At 34.2% G+C, this 25,948-nt stretch overlaps 2 protein-coding genes across 27 annotated transcripts in view; one reads left to right on the top strand and one right to left on the bottom strand.

The window, feature by feature from the left end:
* LOC114315288 (uncharacterized) overlaps window positions 1-25,948 on the bottom strand; it is an 81,680-nt gene that overhangs the window by 2,233 nt on the left and 53,499 nt on the right. For 11 of the 26 annotated variants that reach the window (XM_082883248.1, XM_082883242.1, XM_082883247.1 and 8 more), the window contains exons 1-4: window positions 8,163-8,286; window positions 7,860-7,909; window positions 1,656-2,413; window positions 75-175 (exon numbers count right to left, since the gene is read on the bottom strand). In XM_082883248.1, the coding sequence (XP_082739374.1) occupies window positions 1,709-2,413; window positions 7,860-7,909; window positions 8,163-8,181 (774 nt within the window). In that variant the 5' untranslated portion in view covers window positions 8,182-8,286 and the 3' untranslated portion in view covers window positions 75-175; window positions 1,656-1,708. Of the gene's footprint in view, window positions 1-74; window positions 176-1,455; window positions 2,414-3,484; window positions 3,553-7,854; window positions 7,910-8,162; window positions 8,300-25,948 lie in introns of those variants that run through there. The other 15 variants (XM_082883256.1, XM_082883254.1, XM_082883255.1 and 12 more) reach the window with 8 other exon arrangements.
* LOC145798011 (uncharacterized) lies at window positions 21,830-23,962 on the top strand. Its single transcript, XM_082885454.1, has 4 exons — window positions 21,830-22,097; window positions 22,804-23,200; window positions 23,320-23,417; window positions 23,736-23,962. Exons 1-4 carry the CDS (start codon window positions 21,830-21,832, stop codon window positions 23,960-23,962), a joined length of 990 nt encoding a protein of 329 aa, XP_082741580.1.

A 25,948-nucleotide genomic window follows, 5' to 3' on the forward strand; every position in this document is an offset into this window, starting at 1 on the left:
AATTTATGAGTAGGCAAAGTAACTTGGATGATGGAATGGCAGCAAGTAAAACCCGAGAAGGGGAAAAGTCTTACACATGAAGATATCCATTGATATGGTTTCAACGACCACAATTCCTTGTGAGTTGCAGATTGTACTTCCTCGTAGTGGAGTTTCATCCTCACAAGATATTCCCCTGCACATGGATAGCTATGTGAGGTACAAGGTACAGTACTTTATAGATATCAAATTAAAGGTAGTCAAAATGTAAATTTTTAAAATATCTATTAAAGGTAGTCAAATTAAAGGTAGTCAAAATATGAGAGACACGACGCGGACACAAACACATGGACACGTAAATTTTAAATATACTTTATAGATATCAAATTAAAGGTAGTCAAATTAAAGGTAGTCAAAATGGCATGGACTAACAAATTCAAACACATGGACACGTAAATTTTTAAAATATGAGAGACACGACACGTTGAAGACACGTTCAATATATATAATTTTTTTTTAATTTATTATATGTAAAATAAAAAATATATATTATTTATTTATTTATTTTAATATCAAATATCATTCATAAATTCATTTTTTTTTACAAATAAAAATAATTAATGTTTAACAAACAAGAATATAAAAAAATATAAAAAAAAAGTAAAAGAGGGAAAAAAAGATTTTTTTGTTACCAAAAATAAAATAGGTAAAAAAAAAAAAGAAGAAAAAAACAATAAAGAAGACAAGAGAGAGACGACAGTCTTTATTTGGGTGGATATGAGAGAGACAGACAGTCAAACACAAAGAAGAGGAAAGAAAGAGAGTCTAACAAAGAAGCAAGAGAAGGAGAATCGAAGAGAAAGAGGGAGAGTCTAACAAAGAAGCAAGAGAAGGAGAATCGAAAAGAGAAAGAGGGAGAGACAAGCACAACAAGAGAGAGAGAGAGAGAGAGAGAGAGAGAGAGAGAGACGAAAGAAACGAAGATTCAAAGAAGATGAACAGGTTCGAGGAAGATGAACAAAGAGCACCGAACAGAGGGAGAGAGGAAGTTGAACACACATCGATCTAGGGCTTCAACGGGTTCTTCACCCTTTTTTTTTTCTCTTGGTCTATGTCTTCAATAGTTAGGGTTTCTCTCGCTATCTCCAATGGGGTAGGGTTTCTGTCTCCAACATATCCATAACGTATCTGAGAGTGTCCAAAGAGTGTTTGGCTGCAAAAAGAAAAAAAAAAGAAAAAAAAAGGGGACACGTTCGGTAGTGTCTGACACGTGTCAACCGCGTGTCCGATGCGTATCCGTGTTTGACATGTGTTCGACACCCATACATTGCCTCATCCAAAGAGGTGTTCGTGCTTTATAGACTGTCATAGTCATTTAATGGGTCTAGCAAAGGCACGGATGACTTGTAAAGGTATTGCGAAGAACAACGCATAAAACAAATCAAGCTTGGTTAGCATATGTTTATGAAAACGGAGTTAGTGCAAAATAACCACATACACAAAAGATATTATAATAGTTAGTTCCAAACTTTTGGGGTTCCAGGACCAACATTACCCCCAAGTTGCTCAAGTAAATTATCAAATAGCTGGGTACAAGTAGCAAGAAAAGTAAGAAACAAACACTATTTGTTACACACAAATCAAATATGTTTTTGAGACACAGTCACTTAGTTTACTTGATTGAGATTGCCATCTATGTTATTGTCAACGTTGTTGTTTGGCGATGGCTTCAGCTAGATCCAATTTCACAAAAGGTGTACGCAACCACTGACTGGCTTTGCAATTTTCGGTCCCTCGAGTCTGAGGTCCCTCGAGTCTGAGGACCACGAACAACATTACATGATGATGACATTGTTACAACATTGACTTCAATTGGTTTTGTAGCGCCCTTTTTCGTGCATGATCGCCCCTTTTGTGGGATAGAAAGTTGTTCATTATTTAGAGATTCCCCATCCACCAATTTTGCTTGTTTCTTTGCAACTTCCTTTGCCTTTGGCGCCATCAATTTAGATGATTTATTTCCAAGTAGCATGAGGACTAAATTTGATTTTCTCAAAAGCGGAGTCTCCATTGCTTCTTTCTCATTCATCTTCCCTATCCGATCCTCATCTTCAAACTTCGTGGAATTGGCCAGAAGCTTTTCGATACCACTAACATTAAGATCAACTATTTCAATGTCAACTCGCTGCTCCTCGGGTAGTTTGCTTGGTGGTGTTTTAACATGTCCTCCATCAAATGGCATGCGTTGTTCTAACAACTCAAGAATTTTACCAACTTGGTTCTCCACTTTGGTCAGTCGTTCCTCGTCATGCCTCTTGTCCTTATGGCCTTGTAGCAAAAGTGCATGAATTTTGTTGACTTGCTTCTCTACTTTGGCCAATCGGGAGTCATCATAATTGTCAATTCTTTCCTCACTTAGAGTTGGTGCATGCGACTTTTCGTTATGCAATGGCAAAACCACCCATCACACATAAAAAGTAACTAGTTAACTTCAAAAGTGCGATGTAAATTGCCTCGTTTGGGAACCGTCATTTTTAGCCAAAAAGTCAAAAAATTACTAAATTAGCCAAAAAGCCAACAACCCATACGAAAAAGTCAAAGATTCTCTTTTCTCTTTACTTTTTGCACATCTTTTCGTAAAAAGTCAAAAAGTCATCCCAAACATACTAGTTTTTTTTCGCTCATATTTTAGCCAAATAGCCAAAAAGTTACTAAATTAGCCTGTTTCCAAACGAGGCCTGAGTTACAATTGTAAAAAGTCATCCAAGGAAATAGAGGAGGTATTAAGATTTGATCCTAACATTAAATTTTTATAAGTCCCCGACTGATTATTTTTATCAGTAGAATAAGACTCAATGCAAGTGCATTTGCCCCTCTAGGACAACATAGAGGGGAAATGGTTTAAAATTTGTAAAAACATATAGACAGTCTAATATTAATATATTAATTTGAACCAATTTGTAAAATAAGCACAAAATTTTTTAAAAAAAAAAAACATTTTAATTTGCTGGATTTCATATAGCTAGTGGATTGGATGTAAAATGTGCTAGGAACTTTGTTGCTTCTTTTCAATTTGATGTGTTTCCACAGCTTTTAGGTTAGTACTGTCTGTCTAACAGTGTTTGTGAAAAAGTATTACGTACAAGCTTCTTTTTTTTTTTTCTTTTTTTTTTTTTTTTTTACTTTTGCCTTCCCATTTCTTTTCCTCTACAAATCCCTCCATGAATCCAAGATCCAAACACAGCCTCAATCTAGAAACCATGATCACTCCATTGCTGAAATCCTTCCATAAAATATCAAACATCGCTCTCATTAAATTGGTTATTTCTTTACATTGATAACTTTTGTATTATTAGTATCATTTTTATATGCTAATTAGTTGTTTGACAAAATGCCTAATCATAATTTCCACCCAAACATGTTACAATCTGTATTATATTTTTTGATATGGCTTATTTTGAAAGAATGATTTGGTGTTATAAATGATATGCTAATTAGTTGTTACTTGTATGTCTGCATATCCTGTACAAGTGTACATGTCCATGTAAAGACTAACCAATCCATGCCCATTCCCTGCCATTAGCACACCATATATGTTGGAGGGAGAGTATTAGACCAACATTAAACTAACTTTTCAAAGTAAAACTGCTTAAAAATGTGATTTTGAATTTGAAGCTAAAAAGGTTGTAAATAAATTTTAACCAAAATGCGAGAATGAAGAGAAAGAAGAGAAAGAAAGAACAATTATTATTTGGCAAGTGGTTTTTTTTAGCCAAAAAGCCAAAAAGTCACTAAAAAAATCAAAAAGCCAACAACCTATATCAAAAAGTCAAAAATTCTCTTTTCTCTCTACTTTTTGCACATTTTTTTTATAAAAAGACCAAAAAGTCATCCCAAACATACTAGTTTTTCTCATATCATATTTTAGCCAAAAGCCAAAAAATTATTAAAAAAGCCTGTTCCCAAATGAGTAGTAAGTATGCTCTTTGTTGGCAAGAGAAATGAGTTCTTGAAATTGAAGCTCTTTCTTGGTTGGCTTTTCTTTCATGTTGTTTGAATACCCAAAAGGAGCCAAATTATGTGCACACTAAACATGTTACAATCCGTTTTATGTTTTTAGATTGGGCTCATTTTGAAAGAATAATTTTGTGTTATCGATGACATTGGTTTTGTTTGTTATAAATCCTACACACACACACACACACACACACATCCTAAGATTAAGTTGGAATAATCCCTTCCCTTGTCTTAGGCCTCGTTTGGCAAGAGGCTATTTTAGCCAATTAGCCAAAAAGTTACTAAATTAGCCAAAAAGCCAACAATCCATACCAAAAAGTCAAAGATTCTCTTTTCTCTCTACTTTTTGCACATCTTTTCATAATTAGCCAAAAAGTTATCCCAAACATACAAGTTTTTTTTACCTACTTTTTTAGCCAAATAGCCAAAAAGTTACTAAATTAGCCTGTTCCCAAACGAGGCCTTAGTTTTACGTGAACCAAACAAATTTGGATCAAATTGAAGTACACCGAACCATATGAGTATGTTGGACCAAGAAGATGTATAGAGAAATCTATAATTTGTACACTGGCACAAATTGAATCCAAAAAGAGCAACACAAAACACAAGATGTACTTAATAAAATTATCCAAAACCCTTTTTTTTTTTTTTGAAAAGGTTTGACAAATTCATGTTGGCCTGAAACATAATAATAATCTCCACCTAGTACGTTTGTGTCTTCCCATGTCTTCATTTTTTTCATGTCCCCTATTGTCATGTCAATGTTCGACTTGTGTGTGTCATTCCTTGTACATATATCACTCAATATGGGATGTTTTATTTAAATTGGTTGTTTCATATGTGCATGTTATTGGTGGTCATGGTGTGTGCATATCCAAAAGGAGCCAAATTAGTGGACGTGCACTCTACACAAATTACACTTGCACCCCATCAAATTGCCTTGCCCAGTGTTTTTAAAGGCTCAAGGCGCACTAAGGCGCCGAAGGTCTCTTGGAGCCTAGGCGCAAGGCGTAAGGCGAGGCGCGGGCTTTATTGAAGTAAGGCGCACAGTATTCGTAAAAAATAGAAAAATTAATATAGACTAATCATTCATAGTAGTAAGACAATTTTTTAAAAAATAAAAAGTAATCAAGATTCAAGACAAAATATAGAATAATTCTTAAAGCCATGAAAGTGCATATTACATAACATTCCAATTTTCAAAGATCAAATAATCCACATTCAATAAAATAAAAACATAAACACTAAACATCCAAAACATAAATATCCAACAAATATTAATATATGTCTTAACTTAACACTTAAAAACATCAATATCAAAAGAAAGGGTAGGTTAGGTCGGTGTCAGTCAATCATCATCCTCAACATCAATGGCAAGCAAACTATCATCTTCTTCTCCATCAGTTGATTTGTATCCCTCAACATCTTCCTCCTCTGTGTCATCTGAGCCCGCTTCCTCTTCATCTATTAATTGAAGTGGAGTCAATGTTGATGGTTTAGATATCCTCGGTTGTGCCTTTGAGCGTGAACTTGTTGCTCTACTTGCATGGCTACTTTCTTCTACTCCAGAAGCTCTAGCAACAGTAGCCCACGTCAAGCCATCATCATCATCAAACACAGGCTCATTATCTTCATCTGATTCTCCATCCATCCTCCCAAGCAACCACTCATTACTTTCATCAATATTTTGCAAAGATATGGGATCAAGAGTGTTGCGCATGTCATACCTAAATCTCAATGTTCTATTGTATTTGATACTTTACCACAAAAATTACACTCAAACTTGTTTAAATTATTCTCCTCCACCAAATGGGCATATTGCCACGCCGGATCTTTTCTATTACTTTCCGATGTCATTTTCTACTTAGTAATAGTACTTACTACACAACACAAAAAATAAATAACAGAAAAACAATTTCAGTATAATGAATGTAATGTATGTTATGTGATGAATTAATTAATGTATGTAATGTATGAATCAATTTTCTATTTTTTTAATTAATGATGAATTAATTAATTAATGTACATTACATTTCATTACATTCATTCCTATGTTACATTATTTTTTCAAGAAAAACTTTGACCAATTTATTAATTCATCACATTAATAAATTGATTAACTTATGAATCAATTTATCAATTAATTAATCAACCAATTTTCTATTTTTTTAATCACAACACATTAATCACAACACAATAAATTGATTAATTGATAAATTGATTAATCTTTATTAATTAATTAAATTCTTATTAAATTCTTATTAATCACATTAATCACAACACATACAACACATTAAATTCTTATTAATCACAACACATTAATCTTTTCTAATTAATTAATCAATTTTTTATTTTTTTAATTAACTTATGAATCAATTTATGAATTAATTAATGTTATGATTCAATGTATGTACTGTAATGAATGTATGAATTAATTAACTCATGAATCAATTTTCTATTTTTTTAATTAATGATCAATTAATTAATTAATGAACATTACATTCCATTACATTAATTCCTATGTTACATTATTTTTTCAAGAAAAACTTTGACCAATTTATTAATTCATCACATTAATAAATTGATTAACTTATGAATCAATTTAATGTAATGTATCTATTTTTTTATTTATGTATGTATGAATTAATTTATTTATTTATGTAATAATCATGGGTTGAACCAGTGTTGAAAAAATATAAACTCAAATAATTGAAAAAAAAAAGAAAAGGAAAAAAAAAAAAAGAAGAGAGGATCAGACTGAACCTGCGAAGCCGAAGGAGAAAGAAGAAAAGGAAAAAAAAAAAAAAAAATTAATTTCGAAGTCGAACGACGACCTGTCGAAGACGAAGAAGAAGGAGAAGGGGATCAGTGTCGAAGACGAAGAAGAAGGAGTCGAACCTGCTCAGCCGAAGTTGATCCAGTGTCGCAATCGAAGTCGCAGCTCGTGTCGCAGCTCGTGTCGCAGTCGTAGCTCCAGCAGCTCGAAAGAGGAAGAGAGACGACTTCGATTAGGGTTAATCTGAGTCCTATTCGACTGATATGGTAATGAGTTATGATCCTCTGTGATTTTATGCCATTCGAAAGCTTCATCTGAGTCGAATCTGAGTCGTTCGATCTGATCTACAGATTAAACGCTCAGTCGCGCCTAGGCGAGGGCCTTGCGCCTCTCTCGCCTGGCTCAAGGCGCGGCTAAGGCGCTCGCCTGGCTCAAGCCGCCTCGCCTGGTACCTGTACAGGCGCAGATGGTGCGCCTCGACTCGCCTTGCGCCTAGGCGTGCGCCTAGGCGCGACTTTGACAACACTGGCCTTGCCTATTCAATTTCAGAATCTCATTTTTTTTTTTAATTATACATAAGCACAACAAGAATTTGATCACCTCAGGGTAGTGCGATTGCTATGAAAAGAGATTTTTCTCTCAAATAATTGGCTTGCTCCGAAGTAAGACCCTCTACAATGATCCGACAATCTTCAAACCGAAACTCAATGATCATCACCCAATCATATGGGTTGGCCTAATCTCACAATCTTCAAGATGTCCAAATTATGTTTCTTACTAAGTATGCAACATTACTACCACAGTAGAGTAGCTATTTGATTGAACAATTAAAATTGAACTACACACTAAATTACATAATAAAAAAGACAATAAATAAAATACACATTACCAAATAAATCAAAGAACTTTAAAATTTTCCGAAAAGAACAATGTTTCATACAAGCTAAATATGCATCATCATGAGATAGAGTAGCTATTTACCGAACAATTAAATGGAAACTAAACAGGAAACTACACATTTAAAAAAAAATGTATCGAATTGAATAATAAATAACATATTCAGCAAGGGAAGTAAAGAATACCTTACTTTCATTTTTCCGACTTCACTCATGCCATAAGCAATACTTCCAAATAAACCTATTTTATTACCAATGAAAGAAATACAAAAATATTTACTTTGGATTAGGGAGAAAAAAAAATGAAGAATTTACTCAGGTATCTGGTCTAGATCCAGAGATTAATTAATATATACTAATTAAAATAATGTTTATAAGTAATAAACAAAACGATAATGGAAATATTGAACCTGAGGATCTAGATCAAGACGAAGTGAAGGAAAAACAAAAAAGTATTACAGATCAAAGCAGTGAAAATCAAGTAAGAACATTACCTGAAGATCGAGGCGGCATTTCTCGCCGGAGTAGAGAGAAAACAAACCCTAACTCTTCGAAATTATAAAGTGAATTGTAGAGAATCAATGGTCTAGGTATGTATGTGTTATATAGACAGCAAGATTAATGCTATTTTTAAAAAAAAAAAAAAAAATCATACATCATTTTTATATATATAACAACGTAAAATTTTCATTTCAAAATAAAATTTTATTATACGAATTTATGTACCATAATAATATTAATATATTATTTTTAAAAAATAATTATATGAATTTATATATATATAGAGTTTTTCAAAATAAAATTTTATTATACGAATTTATGTACCATAATAATATTAATATATTATTTTTAAAAAATAATTATATGAATATATTATTTTTAAAAAATAATTATATGAATTTATATATATAGAGAGTTTTTCATTCATTGATGGCCTTGTTTGGGAGTAACATTTAGAGTATTGTTAGAAACTCATATTTGGGACTCACAAATACAGTTATAACTAGCCTATTATTCGTGCTATGTACGGGATAATTATAGGTATTTATATTTATTTTAGATTTTTTTTAATATATAAATTATGTTTTTTAAGATTTTTTATAAAAATAATTTAATAATTTTATCACTAATCATAGTGTATGGAGAAATTGAAAAGTGTACTACAGTAACTATGCACAAGTTGTATCTATGATTGTTTGTATAAGGGGATTTTAAATACTGATTAGGAGATTTTGACTAAATCAATAAATGCAGGCATGCGGAAAGACATGTGGATTGAAAAAAGTTAATAAATATTGATCAGGAAATTTTGACTAAATCAATAAATGTTAAGTTTTTTTTTAAATAAAAAATTTTAAAAATTAAGATTGGAATATTGGAATTCCCATAGGGCTTGGGGGTTAGAAACCCTTTTTTCTTTTAATATATACTAGCCTATCACCCGTGCTATGCACGGAATAATTATAGATATTTATATTTATTTTAGATTTTTTTAATATATAAATTATGTTTTTTGAGATTTTTTATAAAAATAATTTAACAATCTTGTCACTAACCATAGTGTATGAGAGAAGTTGAAAAAGGTACTGCAGTAACTATGCATGGATTGTATCTATAATTATTTATATGAATGGATTTTAAATGCTGATCAGGAATTTTTGACCAAATCAATAAATACAGGCATGTGGAAAGACATGTAGATTGAAAAAAATTAATAAATGCTAATCAGGAGATTTTGACCGAATTAATAAATGTTGAGATTTTTTTTAAAATAAAAAAGTAGGAAATTTAGATTGGGATATTGAAGTTCCCACAAGGCTTGGGGTTAGAAATTCCCTTTTCCTTAATATATAGATATAGATATATAGATACAGATAATTGGGACTCACAAATACAATTATAATAATATGACAAAGAATTAGAGCTTTACATAATTGATTATGTGACAAATTAAAAACTAACACTTATCATTTCACATTATTGGAAATAATATTGTAGAGATTTTATTAAGGGTCTTAAACATTTTCTTGTTAAGTTTGTAGTCAAAAAGTAAAATTTTCTTATAAATTGTCACACCACTTTCTACTTTTGCGTGTTTTAGGAATTAAGAAAAAAGTTAGTTTATTGGTTTTTTTATATTTTTTTTTTTGAAAAAAGGTACAAAAATATAAAGGTGATATAACCCAAATAAACCAATAAGACAATAAACTAACTTTTTTTTTAAATTGCCAAAATAAACCTTTATACACATATATTTTTTTTATAAAAAAAGTAATAAAAATCAATTAAAATAATCAATAATTTAAATTAAAAAACAACAATGATAGTGAGCTCTAATGATGTGGCAAGAAAAAAAAAACAAAAAACAAAAAACAAAAACATAGGCACATACATCACATCACATGTGGGTTCTACTCCTTGCCACATTACTAGAGTTCTCTTTAAAGTTTCAAAATTAGACCTTCAAAATTAAAGCTCTCAATCTTTATTCATTAAAAAAATAGCAATCAATACGCCACTTGGATTGGCTTTATTGCTTAAATAGTGGGTGTTTTAGAAAGATGGGTAAAAATTAATTTTTTAATTTTTTTTTGACATTTTTTAAAAAAAACATGTAAAAAATGAGAAAGATAATATAATTCAAAATAGGTTAAAAGCTGAAAAATGACTTTTAACCCACTTCCTAATAAGGATGAATTATAAAAATTATAAATATCTTTCGTTGTAATTTGACATTTAATATATTTGATTAAAAAAAAATTAAATATCTTTCTCTACGATAATTTTTATCTCATAAATATTAATAAAAATATATTATTGATATCATTAAAATCTATTAATTTATTTAATAATTGATTCATAAAAACAGTTATTTGTATGCTATTTGTAATATAAATCATTTGTAATTTATTCCCCCCCCCCCTCTTTGTCAATAAAACCTTTTTTTAATTAGGATTGGGATTCAATCAATTCAATTGAGAGAATTTGAGGGGCTCGTGGGATTCATCATAAATTCCATTTCGATAGTCTAAACTACATATTTTGTAAAAGTTTCCGTGTATATCATCTATAGAAGAAAAAAAGAAGATTGATTCAATAATCATTTTTTACTCCACGATTCTTAATATAATAGTATAATATTTATACAAAAAAATGTTACATTAAAAAAATAAAATAGTACAAAAAAAAATATATTTATGAAATATAATTTTTAATATTAAAATATAATTTTAATATTTATAAAATATATTTTTAATATGGAAATATGTAATGCATGTATTAGTTGGTATAAGGCCAAATTTGATAGTAATGCAACAAGGATATTTGTGAATTTTTACATAGTTACTCTTACTCCTATCTCGTAAAACAAACAGGAATTATTAGTTAGTCCACTGGTTATCAAATAAATATAATTTTTCTTAGTCCCCTCACGAATAATCCACTTACTAACAATCCCCTAACCTACTTCTGAAAATAAACGGGCTCATAATCTTTTCATTTTATCACATTTTTCTCCAAAAAAATTGATAGTCTATTTTCAAAAAAATATTCTTGTTCATTTTTTTAAGACAAAAGCAATAAATGAAAATATTACGAGTATCAAATTGATCTAATTTTTTATGAACAAAATGAACAATTTGATTCACTAAAGTGGAACTCATGATGAGACCTAGAAGTTCTAAAATAATTAAAATACATGTTAAATCTTTTTAATACAACTATGACTCCCAAAAAACAATTTGCACCACAAAGAGAGGAGGGAGTTGCACCCGTGAAAATATCATATGGTATGTCGAGATTATTTATTAATGGATTTTATTAGGGACATTTGTTAAGAATGTATTGAATCATTTTAACAAAACTACTATTATAGAAAATTGAAAATATTATGTTGTTAGAGATTAAACTACAATTTTCTTTAATTTTTTCTATTTTTCTATTTTATATACTTGTCATAATGAATTTTATTTTAAACATTTTTTAATCATATAAGTGAATGTCTCTTATTTTTGCGAATGACATTTCGTGACTTTTATTTTTTAATTTTTAAATTTCAATCATAATTAGATTATATGGTGTAAGGAAAATGAATCTAAAAATTACAAAAAAAAAAAAATTGTAATATAAAAAATTCAAAAAATGTCATTTAAAAATAAAAGGCATTCACTTTTACAATAAAAAAATATTAAAAAATATTCCATTAAGAAACTTATATATAAAAAATGTTAAAATAGAAAGAATTAAAAAAAAGAGAGGATAATTTGGTCCGTAATAATATAACATTTATAACCTTTCAATTTTATATGATAATGGGGTTGGTTAATATGATTTAGGGCACTTGTTAAACAAAACCTTGTAATAATTTTTCTAGTTGAGGTTGTAAACCATCAATGCAACTACAAAACTGATCATCACATTAAAAATTGAAATTGATTTATTAAAATTGAAATCTTATGTAGGATTGTTGGAAAGACTTGTGGATTAGATCAAAAATTGTAAGATTTTACTTTTAATGGAAAATAAATATATAAAATAATATCTTTAATAATTATGTTTGCTATTAAAAATTTTAAAATAATGTATCTTCTAACCTAACATAAATTAGATGAGACATTTGAAGGGTGAATAGTCAAATTGTTTATATAAATACACATATTTAAAAATTAAATAATAAAAAATTGATTAAATCAAAATCATAATACCATTGAGATTTTAACATTTGATTTTCATCTTATGTTAAAGAAATAGTTTAGAATAAAGGTGAGTGAGATAGACAAATCGGTTTTGTCTATCACCACTCCCTCAAAGGCTAGACCTTTTACCATTTGTGCAATCCAGCCATTTCGTGTGTAACCAAAAAATATAACAAAAAAGAAAATATGATCGTTACTGGTGATTTGCAAGCACCGGAATGATGGGATGATCATGACTACTCCAAAGAGGAGATCGATCACCTGATTCGGAGTAAAAAAAAGATTAAAAGCTCCATCGATGGCCCAAATAATGAACTGATGGCTGATTCAGCTCCAAATGACAGAGATGTGGGGATGAGCAAAGCCCTAGATCTTCTTCGGACAAAGCTAACGCACTACAAGCTGACGCCATCCCAAGAGCCATTGATACTAATCAAATGAAGGGCTTCGAGGTAACCAAACCAGCAGCCAAATCATTCAAACAAGCCCTTCTAAGATCGAGATTCATGGAGAGTGGAAACGAGAAAAACTTTGACTGTGATGTTGAGGACATCTCATCGGATGAGGAGGATGCCCCCCCTGAAGGAGAACCAGAGAAAATGGATGAAGATGAGGCTCACAGTGGCATTCCCACAACTAATATCCCACCAGGGCTTCTAAAGAAAATTCGAGAACCATGGAAGAAGTGTTTGATTGTGCGACTTTTGGGAAAAACCATAGGATACAAGTTATTTATGGCCAAATGACCAAATTATGGGGGCTACAAGCTAACTTTGAAGCTTCAGATCTTGGTAATGGTTTCTTCATTGTGAAATTTGATATGTTGGATGATTATAACAAGGTTTTCACTGGGCGACCATGGGTTGCCATGGATCACTATGTCACCGTGAGGAAACGGCAACAAGACTTCAAGTCGGATGAAGCAGAGGAGGCTACCACAGCAATTTGGGTACGATTTCTGAATCTACCAATTGAATATTATAATGAGAAGGTCCTCTACCAGATTGCCAAAGTCCTTGGAGTTCCTTTGAAGATTGATATTAACACAGCTATGGCTACAAAAGGGAAACATGCTAGAGTTTGCATCGAAATGGATCTCTGAAAACCACTGATATCCCAATTTTCTATAAGTAACCACATCTATGGAGTTGAATATGAACCTTTGTATTCATTATGTTTTCTTTGTGGCAGGTTTGGGCATTGGAGAGAGGCTTGCAGTGACAGAGTTATGCCAGTGCAAGAGAGGTTAGAACAAGCAGGGACTAGAGATGGTCATCAGGGTGCAGGACATGATGACAATGGGCCAAGGCCAAAAGCAGAGGTAATGACAAAGCCTAACCCAGGAATTTACGGACCTTGGATGATGGTTCAGAATCAAAGAAGGAAAAACAGAGGCCCAATGGGCACTAAGCCATCAATGACCCAAATGAATAATAGATTTGAAGTATTAAGGGAAGAAGGAGGAACTGAAGTAGCTAAGGCCCCTTAAGGAGAAAGGTAAGGGTAAAGCCCAGGTTACTATGGGCTCTAGCATCCAAAGTAAGCAAATAGATCAGAGTCCAGTGAGCACTAGCTTTGCAATGGTTAAGGACAAGAAAGGAGCAGCAGGTAGTCTGGGGAAAGCAAACAATTCTAACATAAGGATACGCGATCAAGAGGCAGAAATAGGGACAGATGTACCATCCACCCCACAGAGCACATCCACACAGCTAGCTACTACTTCCAATCAGTCTACCTTTCAACCAGCCAGCTCAAACAGTAAGCTGGTTAGTACAGGAACTAAAGTGGCGAACTCTAAACCTAGAACTGGCGTTCCACCAGATAAGAATGGAGGAGGAAGGAGAGAACCATTCGACAGAAGTGCACAAGCTCGCACAGAGCAGAGTAATGGTGAGCTTATCACCAGAGAAAGAAACATTTCACCTCATCATCTTAGAATGGTGGAACAAGGAAGTATAATTGAGGATAATGCCATGGAGGCAAGTCGAAGCGAGACAAGACCTCCACTACATTTCAATGACCCCATCCCAGACAATGGAGGCGAACTACAAAGCAATCAGGGGCTATCTGGGAATTGACAACCAGGAACCCCTACCTGATCAACAAATTTTGTCCATGGATTTGCTTATTTGGAATTGTAGAGGAGCAGGGAATCAGAGGTTCAAAAGGACTCTGAGGGAACTAGTCCAAATCCACAGACCAGCCCTTGTGGTACTTATGGAAACTAAAGGTGACTTTAAATCAATAGGGATGTTTTTCAATTGCATGGGTTTTACAGCCTCAAGCCATGTGGATCCCATTGGTAGAAGTGGAGGTATCTGGATGCTCTGGAACCCGAATGTTGTCAATGTAAGGGTGGTGAAAGCTAGTTCTTAGCAAATCACTGCTATCATCTCTAGGCAAGATTTCCCTGACTGGCTACTATCAATTGTTTATGCTAGTCTAAGTAGTGCCAAGAGAGATGATCTTTGAGCTCAACTGGAAACTATTGCACAACACGTAGAGGAGCCTTGGTTAGTTGTTGGAGATTTCAATGATTTTACTACTTTAAATGACAAAAGAAGTTTCCATGCTAGCCAACAGCCACACTTAAGCCATGAATAGAGGAGGAGTAGGAAGTTCAATGCGTGTATTGATTCTTGCAAATTGATGGATCTAGGGTGCTTAGGACCAAGGCTGACCTTGTCTAATAATAGGAAAGGTTGGGCCAATACCATGGTAAGATTGAACAGGGCTTTGTGCAACACTAAATGGAGAACAAGCTTTCCGGATGGAGTTGTGAAGAACCTTCCTCGCACCTATTCAGATCACTCACCCATGATGGTTTTCACTCAAGGTAAGTCCCCCTTTATTTCTAAGAATAAACCCTTTAAATTTCTGGCTGCTTGGATTACACATGAGGACTTTAAAACTATGGTGGATGTGAGTTGGAGCAAGAATGCTACTTCCCTATGTAACAAATTACAAGCACTTGGGCACGAGACTAGTGTTTGGAATAAAGAGGTGTTTGGTAATATTTTTCAAAAGAGGCAGTGGTTATTGGGAAGAATTAAAGGTATTCAATTTTCACAAGCCATCAATTATCCCCATAACCTCCACAACCTTGAAATGGACTTGGTTGCTCAATACAACAAAGTTTTATACCAAGAGGAGCTCTTGTGGTTCCAAAAAGCTTGCACTAATTGGATTACTTAGGGTGAGAGGAATACTAAGTATTTCCACCTTACTACCCTGAATAAGAGAAGGAAAAGGCGGATTGAGATGCTTAAGAATGAGAATGGCTCTTGGGTTGACCAGGCTGATCAACTCAAAAGCCTTATCAATACATACTTTGCTAAGCTGTTTAGTGCTTCTTACACTGTCCCTCTTGTTTAGTGGAACAGTTTGGTGCAATGTAAACTTAACCAAGAGGATAACTTGGATCTCATTAGACTTGTTTCTGAGGAGGAGATTCGACAGGCTGTGAGAAACATCAATGCTTTTAAGGCCCTAGGGAGAGATGGGTTTCAAGCTCTGTTTTATCATACTTATTGGGATATTATTGGGGCTGATGTGTGTGAATTTGTAAAAAATTGTTTTTCTGATAGACACATTCCTCCTGAAGTTAACAAAACCTTGATTGCTCTAATTCCCAAATCTGATAATCCTGAGAGCATCAAGCAATTTAGGCCTATAAGCCTCTATAATGTGTCCTATAAAATTATTTCCAAAATTATTGTGAGTAGAATTAGACCTCTCTTAACTAAAATTGTGAGGCCCAATCAATGCAGTTTCATCTCTAGCCGTAATACTAGTGATAACATTATTATTTCCCAAGAGATCATTCACTCTTTGAACTATAAGAAAGGTAAGTTAGGGGGGCATGATTTTTAAAATCGATTTGGAGAAGGCCTATGATAATATTTATTGGGATTTTCTTCAACAAACTCTGGAGGTATTCAATTTTGACAAAAGTACGATTGATCTTATCATGAGCTGTGTCACTAGTGTTAGTACTGCTATTATCTGGGATGGTGAGCCTCTAGAAGAGTTTCAACCTCAAAGCGGTTTGAGGTAGGGAGATCCTTTATCTCCCTACTTGTTTGTTCTTTGTATGGAACGACTTTCTAATATGATCAGTTTTAAAACTGAGAACAAGCATTGGAAAGGGATTGAGGCTAGTAAAGGTGGCCCTATTATCACACATTTATTCTTTGTCAATGGCCTCATGCTATTTGGTCAAGCTACCTTGTTTACTTATAGCACTATTATGACAGTTATGGAGGAGTTCTGTGGTGTTTCTGGGCTGAAAATAAATCCTCGCAAGCCCAAACTCTCTGTGTCTCCCAACCTTGATAGGAGGACAACTAGAGATTTAAGCTCCTTCTGTGGGATTTCTTTAACCAGTGATTTAGGGAAATACTTAGGTGTTTCCCTAATTCATGGTAAAGTTAATCAAAGGCATTTCACTGCTATCATTGGGAAACTACAACAGAGGCTTGCTGGCTGGAAAACTAATGTTTTATCTATGGCTGGCAGAGCAACTCTGATCAAATCAGTGAGTGCTGCCATCCCCTCTTACACAATGCAAACTATGTTTCTTCCTAAAAGAGTTAGCACTGAGATTGATAAGCTGAACAAGGATTTTCTCTGGGGTGACACCCTGGAGAAGAAAAAAGTCCATCTTATTAATTGGAATACTGTGTGTAAAGTGAAAAAACATGGAGGTCTAGAAATTAAAAAGGCCAAAGACCAAAATATAGCCTTGCTATCTAAGCTGGGCTAGAAACTGGTTAGTAACCAATAGGGGATGTGGTGTGAGGTACTTAAAAACAAGTACTTAAAGTCTACATTCTTTTAAGGTTAGAACAGAGGGAGGAAAGCCTCTCATCTCTAGAGAGGGCTGCTTAGTACCAAAAGCATTCTTAAGCAAGGGGTGAAATGGCAACTTGGTGATGGTGTGACTGTGGATGTTTGGAGGGATTAGTGGTGTGGTGACAAACCTTTTGAGGAAATTATTACCAGCCAGCACCTGAACATGCCTACCGAATTAAGTGGGCTAAATGTTAAAGATTTAATGAGAGGAGATGGTAACTGGGATGAGAATTGGGTTACTGCTGTTTTTCCCACTCCTATCTCTACTCTTATCCTGGGCCATCCTCCTCCCAATGCATCTGCTATGGACCTCCCTTTGTGGAAGGGTGCTCCTGATGGCGCATTCTCTGTCTCATCTATTTATAAGCTCTTGATAAGAGCAAATGAGATAGAGGAAGACTAGAATTGGATATGGAAATTGAGACTCCCTCAGCAATTGAAAACCTTCTATGGACAGTGCGCTATGGGAAGGTATTAACAAATAATATGAGAATGAAAAGGGGCCTCACCACTGATTCCACCTGTCCTAACTGTAGTGGAAATGAGGATATCAATCATTTATTCAGGGAATGTCATAAGGCCAAGAAAGTGTGGCTTCAAATCTTTGGCAAAACTTGGTATCTCAGCTTAATGAGAAAACCTTGGAAGGATTGGCTTAAGAGTAACTCTTGTAACAAAACACATTTTTCTGGAGATATCTCTTGGTACACTGTTTTCATTGTCACTCTTTGGAAAATTTGGAAAAATAGAAATTGTGTTGTGTTTGAAAATAAAATAACCAGTTGGCAAGAGAGTGTCAAATTCATTTCAGATTATTCTAGAGAAATCAACCAAGCATTTCTCAATTTAGTTACTATGCCTAAACCAGCTTATAGACTGATTCAATGGATTTTACCACCTGCAGGAAGACTCAAAATGAACATTGATGGCTGCAGAAGAGCTGGAGGAGAAGGAAGTTTTGGTGGACTGCTTAGAGATAAGAGAGGAGTGTGGGTGTGTGGCTTCTATGGCAAGATGCAGATGGGAACTAGTCTCGAAGTTGAGCTGTGGGCCTTGTATAAAGGGCTGACAGTTATTCTCCAACAAGGTATCAACAATGTGACCATCGAGACTAATGCAGCCCAGGTGGTGAAGCTGATGGAGGAGCCAATTATGAGCAACTACCCCTTCAAGAATTTGGTGGAGGATGCAAAAGTACTCTTCAGAGGCTGTGAGTGCACCATCCAACATATCTGGAAACAAGGGAATTTGTGTGCGGACGCCTTAGCCAAAATGGGTGCAGACCAACCGGAGGAAATGCTGGTGGTAAATGTATCACCAGCTGAGCTAGGCAACTTTCTGCCAGCAAATATGATAGGAGTTTCAAGGGAAAGGGGTTAGCCCTCTTTATGTTTTCTTTCTTTCCATTGTAACCAAAAAAAAAAAAAAAAAAAAATCCAGCCACTTCAATTTTAAGATCCGTTGATTAGATCACCTATATAAAAAGTCTAGTTGATTGAATATTAGTATGTAATTATATAATCATGTTATATTTGTTCTAAAAAAATAAAAGATAAATATATTTGGATGAAACACCAATAAATCTCAAATAGTGATCTTATGAACTGTTTCGTCCTCTCTTTTTTCTTATGGATCCAAATGTCTCATGCTAGTGTGAATTACATGAAGGACCAAGTATAAACAAGTTTGTGTTATTTGTTGATGGACAAATGTAAATTTTCTCAAAATGTTAAAATTATTAAACGTAACAGTTCAAAAAAATTTCTTAGTGTATTTTTCTCAAACGTAACATTACAATGTAACATTTCGGAAACGTAACACTCTAATATAATACACTAAAAAATTCCTTAGTGTACTTTTCTCAAACGTAACAACATAACATTTCTCAAAAACTCCTTATGTTGTGTTTGGTTGGGGGATTTAGAGAGGGATTTGAAAGGGAAAGGGAAAAGGTGTGTGAAACTATGTGAAATATAGACATGTTTTATTGATATTTTACCTACCTTTTCCGTTTCCCTTTCCAAATCCCTCTCCAAATCCTCCAACCAAACATAGCATTAGTGTGTTTTTCTTAAACGTGACATTCCAATCAATGTAATACTAAAAAATTCTTTAGTATACTTTTTTCAAATGCAATACTCCAATCAATGTAATACTAAAAAATTCTTTAGTATACTTTTTTTAAACGTAACAATATAACATTTAAAAAAAAATCTTTAGTGTATTTTTCCTTAACGTAACACTACAATAAATATGACACATTGAAAAATTCCTTAGTATGTTAAAAGCTAACTTTTGACTTTTTTTTTTTTTTTTTAAAAACGTGTAAAAAAATAGAGAAGTGATGTGACCTAAAAAAAAAAAAAAACTTAAAAACTAGCTTTTTGACTTTTAACCCAATTGCCAAAATAGGCCAATGTAACATTTTATAAAAATCTTCTTAGTGTACTTTTTCTAAACGTAACACTCTAATCAATGTAACACATAAAAATTCCTTCGTGTATTTTCTCCAAACATAACACTCTAATGTAACACACTTAAAAACTCCAACTTTCCTCAAATGTAACATTTTTAGTGCACGTTTTCCAAATGTAACACTCCAATTAACGTAACACTAAAAAATTCATTAGTGTATTTTTCTCAAATGTAACATTCCAATATAACATATTAAAAAACTCTTCAGTGTACTTTTTTCAAATGTTACAACGTAACATTTCAAAAAAACTCCTTAGTGTATTTTTCTTAAATGTAACACTCCAATCAATATAATACATAAAAACTTCTCAGTGTACTTTTTTTAAGTGTAGCACTCATATGTAACACAAAAAAACCACACTAACAGAAATGTTTTTTTTTCACGCTTGACAACCAACACTGCAGTCATCAATCCTCCTAAAAAAAAATCTTCCACACCTCACCTTTCCATTTTCATCCCTAAAATGAATCAGAAAATTAAAAAAAATGAATCACAAAAGGACATTAACTTAAACTTAAATGGTGCCAAATCAAATAAATACAACTTTTCAAAATAAAAAGGACTAATTGGTTTGTAAGAAAACTCTTAGAATTAAATGGATTAACATTTCCGCGTAAGAAATTTATGAGTAAATTTTTCAATATATTTTTGAGAATAACTTTCTTTTTGAAAAAGAATAAATATGATCTAATTATATAATATTACAAATATCTATTCAATTTAATTATGTAATTAAATTATCTATTCAACAAATATTACAAAATAAACATTTCCATTTATGAAAGTCAAACTCAGGTGAGCCATTAAAGACTAGACTTGTTGGTCATTTATCATAAGTCCTCTTTTGGGAAAATGAGATTTTATCCAAAAAAAATTACAAAATTATTATAATAAATCAATCGATTTTTTTTATATTTTTTATACATCTTTTCATAAGAAATTAAAAAATTATTAAAAAATAAATTCCCAAACGAGCTCCTAAATGTTTGCAAATAGACCCTTTATTCCTTTATTATCGTCATAAATGTTTATAGAACCCAATGGCCCATAAAAGCAAGAATGAAATATATCCATAGAAAAGTTCTTCCATGTGCAATGGGTATAGTGCTTACTTTTATGTGTAATTCATCTGGGAATATGCACACCATTGTGTTCTTAGTTATAACTTATTATATTATTAGTTATGATAATATTTTAATTATGATTCAAGAGCTGTTTAATTATATCTCATGTGATATTTGGTTGTACTTCAATTTTTTTTTTTTTTTTTAGTTATAACTCTCATAATATTAAGTTATACCATTTGTATTTCTGTATTTATTGATAGGGAAAACTATCCAAAAATCCCATATCACAATCATACATCCCATTTAGTCCTACCGATTTACAAATATACTAAGAGATCCCATTTTTTATAATACTATTACCAATGGGTCCTGTTTTGATTTTTGTTTTCAAATTTTGGTCGTTTGTACCTTTTCCTTATCTGGGTCACACAGAATTAGGAATTAAGTCCATTTCCTAATACCAATCTTTTGGCACAGAATTAGGGATCACGTTCATAACGTAGTACCATCTCCTCCACTGGGTCACACAGCGTATTGTCCAATTTTTGGTCACCACAGTCATATCACAGAGGGAGCACATTCAGGGTTACACCGATATCAGCATTGCAACGCCGTAAAGATACTTGCCTACAGGTACTCCGTTTGATTTCCTCCTTGTATGATGGTTGTTACATAAGTTTTCAACGTCGTCTATGTGCCCCCCATTACTGATGAGTTTTTAAGCATGTGCATTCGACTACCGTGTGCTACACACACAAGTGTTTCTGTGTTTTTCTTTTACTCCATACCTTGTAAACCGTCTGTAACTATTTTTTAATGCAGGGATGGATGACATTATTATGTTGTTATGCTGTTTCCGGTCCACAAATGTTGCATACAATCTGAAATTGCCTTATGCATTTGTCGATTTGATTAATTTTTTGTGTGATAATTTTGATGGTCTTACGTCGGTTAATGTTTGATTGTTCTTCAATGATTCGGGTTACAAAAATATCTCATTACAAAATGATGTAGATATGCAAAATATGGTTCACCTTGCATCCTCTTGTCGTTTGCAACTAATTAAGGTCATGGTCAAGTCGCACGATGTTGTCTGTGTAACAGTAGACGATTATTTTGTGGACACCATACCAAGCCTCGACACGCGTGGAATCAAACGCTCTGTTCACCAAATTAACAATGAGCCTGATATTGATTTGTTGCCAAACTACTATCCACATGATGAGCAGACAGTCTTATCAGCATCATGGGCTAACGGACTAACTCATGTGGGGCAGAGTTTCGAAGGTGGTGCGACTGAGTTTCGAACAGTACTTTGCAAATATGTGGTGGAATGCGGTTTTGAATTCAAGTACCTCAAAAATGATACAGTTAGAATTACCGTTGTGTGTTCATTGCGAGAGTCGAAGGGTTGTGCATGGTTGGTTCACGCGCGAGTTTTGGACGCTAATGTTTTTTTCTAACTTCGCAAATGGAATAATGAACACATTTGTGGCGTCGCTGTTCGTACAGTCAACAACTGCCGTTTGGGATCAGACTTGGTCTCCGACATCTTCGCACATCGTATCCGCGACAAGCCTTTGACTAGGCCTACTGATGTGGCATTTGATTTGAAAAAAAATTAAGGCCTCGAAATAAGTTACCGCGTAGCTTGTTTAGGTGTCGAAAAAGCCAGAGGTGAGTTATTTGGGGCACAAAGTGCGTCTTTTGATCAGTTACGGTGGTACAGTGGGGCCGTAACGGAACACAGCCCGGGTACTTATATCAATATTGATTGTGATGAGCATGACAACCGATTTGAACGTTTTTTCATATCATTCAAAGCATGCATTGACGGTTCAAACATTGTCGACCATTACTTTTCCTAGATGGCACTTTCTTGAAGTGGAGGTTCAAAGGGAATTTACTTGCTACCACATCTAAGGACGGGAACTGAGGTACATTGAACATTTACACAAATATAATGCGCATACGGCACACAACCATGCCTGCCAATATTTCCACACAACTACCTACACCAACTAACCACCCTACTCACATGCAGGATTGTTTCCAGTCGCATTTGTGATTATCGGGGCAGAAAACGTAACAAACTGGTCATGGTTTTTGCAACATCTTCGTAATGCGCTCGGTGATGACAGAACGTTTACATTCATATCAGATCGGCATGTTGGCCTTATGGAGGCAATGTCCATTATCTTCCCAAATGCTCACCACGCGTTTTGCATGCAACACCTTCAGAGCAACCTTAGAAACAAACTGAAATATATGAACAATTTCCATCGGATTGGGTTGATCACCAAGTTCAACAACTACGCTTATGCACCGACTGTTACTGCATTTGAAGAGATGGTAGAAAATTTCACCAATTCCGGTAAGAAAATTGTAATCGATTTCCTCGGAAATCTACCTCCACAACATTGGGCAAATGCTTATTTCAGGTGTGTACCTTTACATGTTCCACTTGTATACGGATAGTACAAAACATTGATCGCGTTGTGTTACATTAAATTATCTATACTAATGCCGCTATTATGTTGTGAAACACATTGCAATACAGAGGTAACTGGTATGGCGAGATGACCTCCAATGCCGCCGAATCCTTCAACAACTGGATTTCCGAGGCACGTCACCTTCCAATAACCCGTTTGGTGGACAGTATAAGGACACAAATAATGTGACAAATGTCAACTAGGCGGGAAACGTCACAAAAATGGCATGGTGTGTTATGCCCGAAAATGGAAAAACTCCTAGAAAAGTCATACAATGACGGAAGGTCATGGACTGTAAGCCGATCAAGCCCCACTGTGTACGAGGTACACTCACACCCATCCGTCATGGTCGATGTTGACAGTCGCACATGCTCGTGTTTCCAGTGGTAGATTAACGGGTTCCCATGCTCACATGTCATTGTTGCCGCTCGGAAAAGTGGACAAGATTTGTACACATTAATCGAGCCTTACTTCTATGCCTCAGAATATCGCTTGTCATACAGCCCAACAATCACACCAATTCCGACAGTTGAACAACCACCAATCCACACACACAATTTGATCATACTACCACCCGCTATCAAACGAGCACCTGGCAGGCCCAAGAAGAAGAGGATACCGTCACGCGGTGAGGAAGTCCAACCAATACGTTGCAGTAGGTGCGGTTGCATGGGACACCACAACCGGACGACCTGCAAAGAACCGATATAGCAGATCAACCCAATCATGTGGAAATACACTATTTGAGACTTTTATTATTTTATTTTTCCCAGTTAATAATCATGGGTTACACATATTTCCCATGTATGCATTTAATTTCCAAGTACTTTTCGCATTACTTTATTTTCCCCAGTTAATAATCATGGGTTACACATATTTCCCATGTATGCATTTAATTTCCAAGTACTTTTCGCATTGTGGACAATGTTCCAAAACAGTCTCCCATTCATAATGTAGTGGTATACTCATTTACCTTTCTCCTTTAAATCGTTTTCAATTATCCATTTCTTTAATTTGATTCATATTTTAATGAAATTTTCTTTCAGCGGGAACACACAATACATAACAGCACACAAATTGCACCACTACCCACAATTATGAATTGCCACAACAAACGTAATGTCCATACACACGCCACTAATACCATTAACCCTTAACAATTTCACAAAGTCACATTGTCACAATACCTTCATCTTACATGCTGAATGCAATACTATTCATCCACTATCACACAACCACTTAATACCTGTTCCACTTTTGTCAAACAAACATGTTCAACATACAAAATTCAAAAGCTGTAACTGAACAAAACACAACATGTTCAACACACAAAATTCCCAAGAAGTAAATGAACAAAACACAAGGTCAAATGTAACATAACACATTATCGCATAACCTCCATCCGTAATTACTGTTATTCACAATTTAATACCCACCGTTAAAACCAACCATAACATTCACAAGAACTAACACAAACTTAATAAAATAAGTTCATCCCTGTGCAAAAAAAAAACCCCACAAAAAATTGGAATATAACGTAGCGCCACCATACTGCCAAAGAAAAACCCAACTGACAAATCAATCGCAATTACAAAAACCAAACTGCTTTATACTTCATGCACTATCTTTCAGACCCCTTTCATGGTTGTTCACAAAACCTTTAACCATGTTGGCGTGCAATATGACGCAGTTATCCCCCTGCAACGATCTGTTGACGTCAACATGATGTACATACTGACGCATCACAGCACACATAATGATTGCGTAGTCCTCCTTGCAATGAGCGACAACACAATCACACACAACTTGTTAACTCCTCCAACAAACCATATACCACATTACATTTTATGTATGCACTATCAAATTAATCTGGACAATACACGTACGAGTTGTGTTTCTGCTGCAGGTAGTCAGTAACTGCCTCCACACCCATTTCACCAAACTGTGTTGCGTCGTCATCGCCCAATCTGCCAACTGCGCCCCGCTGGATTTCAAGAATAGTATCCCTCTGTAAAATAATACCCTACCATTACCAAGCACACACAACGAAGACACATAAAAACACATCAACCCCACACATATAATGATACATTTCACTCACCACAAACACTGCCTCCTTAAAGTGCTTGTCTTTCATTCCAACCCGGGGCCTCATAGAGTTGTAATGTTTCCAGATACCCATTTCAGTGTCATAAACAACCAACGTCCAGTGTGCTCGGAAACAAATAGGGAAGTGGACGTACGGACAATCTTTACATGCCGCGAAGTTGTCCAGCACGAACCTGTCCCGTGCATTACTGTTATCATTTTTTAACATATCCTGCATCATTATTTCACCCGTTAGATTATAAGATTTTAATTGTTCCAACCATGCACCACAAAGCTTTCCAATGTAACTTTAAAAACAACTTCAAAAACTCACAAGACATACGCTACTAAAAACGTATGACTTGTCCGGGAACTCCACTCCAACGGCAAGTCTATCTTGTTCTTCCATCAACAAGACTGCGTAGGCATCTATCACCTGCCACAAAACGGTAAACTTCAAACAAAATATACATTCAAATAATAACATTACAACTTTAAACCAGTTACTTACATTGCCACGCAATGACGATGGCCGAACAAGCGACTTAATATCCGCAAAGTACACACACACATCATGTCCACTGTTAGCCCACATGACCGCTCTACAAG

Source organism: Camellia sinensis, chromosome 8 (assembly GCF_055761805.1).
Source record: "Camellia sinensis isolate YWXY chromosome 8, ASM5576180v1, whole genome shotgun sequence".
Taxonomy (NCBI): Eukaryota; Viridiplantae; Streptophyta; class Magnoliopsida; order Ericales; family Theaceae; genus Camellia; species Camellia sinensis.

Coding starts and splice junctions, on each gene's coding strand:
- LOC145798011 (XM_082885454.1), top strand. CDS start 21,830: ATGGTCAAGTCGCACGATGTTGTCTGTGTAACAGTAGACGATTATTTT. Junction 23,201..23,319: donor TGGGCAAATGCTTATTTCAG/GTGTGTACCTTT, acceptor ATTGCAATACAG/AGGTAACTGGTATGGCGAGA. Junction 23,418..23,735: donor AATAACCCGTTTGGTGGACA/GTATAAGGACAC, acceptor TCTATGCCTCAG/AATATCGCTTGTCATACAGC.